At 37.8% G+C, this 3,175-nt stretch overlaps 1 protein-coding gene across 5 annotated transcripts in view; it reads left to right on the forward strand.

Moving 5' to 3' along the window:
• Positions 1 to 1,893, forward strand: part of HAVCR1 (hepatitis A virus cellular receptor 1) — a 31,750-nt gene extending 29,857 nt beyond the window's left edge. For all 5 annotated transcript variants that reach the window (XM_006165091.3, XM_006165088.3, XM_014582777.2 and 2 more), the window contains one exon: positions 1,372 to 1,893. In XM_006165091.3, coding sequence (XP_006165153.1) covers positions 1,372 to 1,486 — 115 coding nt within the window. In that variant the 3' untranslated portion in view covers positions 1,487 to 1,893. The remainder of the gene's footprint in view (positions 1 to 1,371) is intronic.
• The last annotated feature ends 1,282 nt before the right edge of the window (positions 1,894 to 3,175 follow it).

The raw sequence follows: 3,175 nt of genomic DNA on the forward strand, positions 1-3,175 counted from the left end.
ATGATCTTTTTGGCAGTGTCCTCACACTGACTCCTTTGTGCTTAGGCACCTGAACTAAGTGTTTTCACATGTGTATGACCAACCCATTTAATGCCCATAGAGAAGTTTTATCTCTTACATTCCTTAAATATATTCAGTGGGGGCGTGTTCTTTGCCTGTGGCTGAATGAAGACTGGGGTACCACACGTTTTGGGCAGGCTTCGGTAATAAGCAGCAGTCACTATGTACAAATTACAAAACACCAGCTACATCAAAATGCCACAGATGAGTTAAGATGGTCTGCTTTCTTCCCTGACTTGGGTACCTCCGAGTTTTCTATAAAACCCAAACACCAGCCCACCACAATTACCCCAAATAACAGGAGATACAGAAAAAGCTCTCCAAGCGGTCCCACGAAAGTCCCTTCAGTAACTTGATGTGAAAGGCAATCATATACACCACCAACAGCTCTCTTACAAAAAATTAATCCCTTAATCTCTCATGCCTGACTTTTTGTACACTTGGTGTGTGTGGGTGTGTTGTAAAAGTAATCTAACCCAAGTCTTTTGAAATTTGATCTTAAGACTCAATAAGAATTTTAACACCATGATCCGGTATACACTTGTGAAACAGTGCTATTTTACTATATTCACTATTTTTCCATTATGTGATTATCCTAAAATACAGAATGTACATCACTGAACAGGTTTGATAACGCTTTCTAAAATGTCACAATACATAGCTGGAGAAACACCAGTAATTGGTTCTTAGACCCATTTGAAAATACTCATCTTGATTTAGTACGAGTTGGGCATTCCTAATCTGAAATCTAAAATGCTCCAAAATCCAAAATTTATTAAGGGCCAACCTGATACTAGAAGTGCAAAATTCATGAACTCAGGTGATGGGTCATAGCCCAAGTGCTGCAATACAAAATACTCAGGCTGTGTAAATAAAGTCTATATGCACATGAATGGATTTCGAGTTTAGACTTGGATCCTATCTCCAAAATATCTCATTCTTTGTATATGCAAATTACAAAATTTGGGAAAAATCCCAAATCTGAAAGACTTCTGATTCCAAGCAGTTTGAATAAGAGGTACTCAACTGTTACTCAGTTTGATGTCAGACATCTAGATATTCCATTTTATTATACAGTCCTTCTGAGGGAGATTGATACTTTTGGCAGTCTCTATGCTATTGAAGACTTTCCTGCTACTATAATACTCAGGGCCACACTTTGCACAAATCTGGAAAGCCCTATTCATGTCATGGTTTGGGTAGATGGCATTTCTGGAGTGACAAATACCCAGTCTTGCCTGATCATAAGCGAAAGCACTGCTTGTCTGCCTTTGCTCTACTCATGTTAGTCTTCAACAATTCTTTCTGCAGGTTGGTTGCGTTCAAAAGCCCCCAAATTGGAACTTTGAAAAGCACAGCTGAAGAGCGAGTCCGAGCAGAAGACAACGTCTACATTATTGAGGATAATATTTATATCGTAAATTAAGACACATTGGCATTCTTAGGGGTTTTATGCCCATGACTACAGAAGACAGTTTGACCAGATGTGACTGTTGGACACTTTCTAAATTTTAGAACCGTTTTTCAGTGTCAGTTTTATCTGGCGTTCTCACATGTCAGTGATGTTGGATAAAGTGACGCTTTAGCTGAAAACTATGTAGAGTCAACCTCATTGTTAACATAGTTCTAACTTTTAGTACTAAAACTGGCACTATTTTTCTGGTCATTACAGAGTCCTCTCTCAAACATGAACACTTCAGAATGATATGCTTTATTTTATTGTACTTTTTCTAACTTTTTATATTCAAACACTGTATATCTGTACAAAATTAAAAATGAATTGTCTCAGCATAACTACCCTGTATGTTACTCCAGTCAAAGAAACTTCCATAAACATTGTCGTTAATAAACAATTTTCCTTTTTTTTGTCTGTTGAATGTTTTTTTCCCCCCTGATTCCCTCCCACCCCTGCCATTTCCCGCCCTCCTCCCATACTATATCTGGTATGCACACTCTCTCTCCATGCTTCCATATCCTCCAAACGTTCAGTTTCTGCCATAGAGTGAAGACATTTGGTATATATTAAAGGGGACATACAATGGTTCTCTTTCACAGTCACACTTACTTTACTTAGCATTAAATCTTCCACATTCATCCACTTTCTATCAAATGCCAGGGTCTCATTTTTTTTTTTTTTTTTTGCTGAGTAGTATTCCATGGTGTATTTTGGCCACATTTTCTCAATCCATTGATCTGTTCTTGGACATTTGGATTGCTCTTTAAACCTATGTCTATTAGAAAATAATCATTGAGAATACAGAAAATAATCTGTCTTGGCTACCAAAGCTGATAAGAGGAGGAGAACAGGACTTGAAAATCAGCAAATCTGAGTTGAAATTTCATTTAGAAGCATGTCATGGTTACTTCTTGTTTTTATATTATAACTCAAAATGTTACATTTTTTAGGTTCTTCAGTGGTTTCAAATCATGAGTGGACACAGGTTTACCCTTGTAGATATATGTGTATTCTGATGGCTCCAGAAATATGATGCATGAAATGCTTGAATCCTAGATCAAAATGACTGTTGGAAGTTAGAAGAAGCTACAATAATGAGTATGGATCAAGTAGAGGCCAGGGGGAAGAAAACAATTTGCCATGTGCTCTAGCACATTTGTGCTGTTTCTACTACATATGTACCATGGTGCTAGGCACATACACAGACAACCATCAGGCTCTCTTAATTTTTAGAATAAAGCAAGGTAGAAATGAAAAGAAAAAAAAGAGGAAGGCGTAGGGGGAAAAGGCTTTCTATCTTAGAAAAGGTATATTACAAATATAATACTATTTGACAGTATCAATAGTTTCAACTAAAATTCTAAATTTCTTTCTTTCTTTTTTTTTTTTTTTTCGGAGAGGTTTTTGCTATAGGGTGTGTGCACTCGCCAGAAAGACAAAGAGAGAGACAGAAAGACAAAGCGAGAAATCATACCCCCCAGGAGGATGGCCATGCTGCAATCCCTTCTCCTCCATTCTCCTCTTGGGATCTTGGGCATACATGCACATGCGTCTGGCATGAGTTTAAGCCACCAGGTCTGAGACTCAAACCACAGTCGACTCTATGGGAGTCCAGTGACATAGTCATTTTGCCAACTGCTGGTCCCTAAAATTCTAAAT

The sequence above is a fragment of the Tupaia chinensis genome, unplaced genomic scaffold, assembly GCF_000334495.1.
Source record: "Tupaia chinensis unplaced genomic scaffold, TupChi_1.0 Scaffold143796_1, whole genome shotgun sequence".
NCBI classification, from domain to species: Eukaryota; Metazoa; Chordata; class Mammalia; order Scandentia; family Tupaiidae; genus Tupaia; species Tupaia belangeri.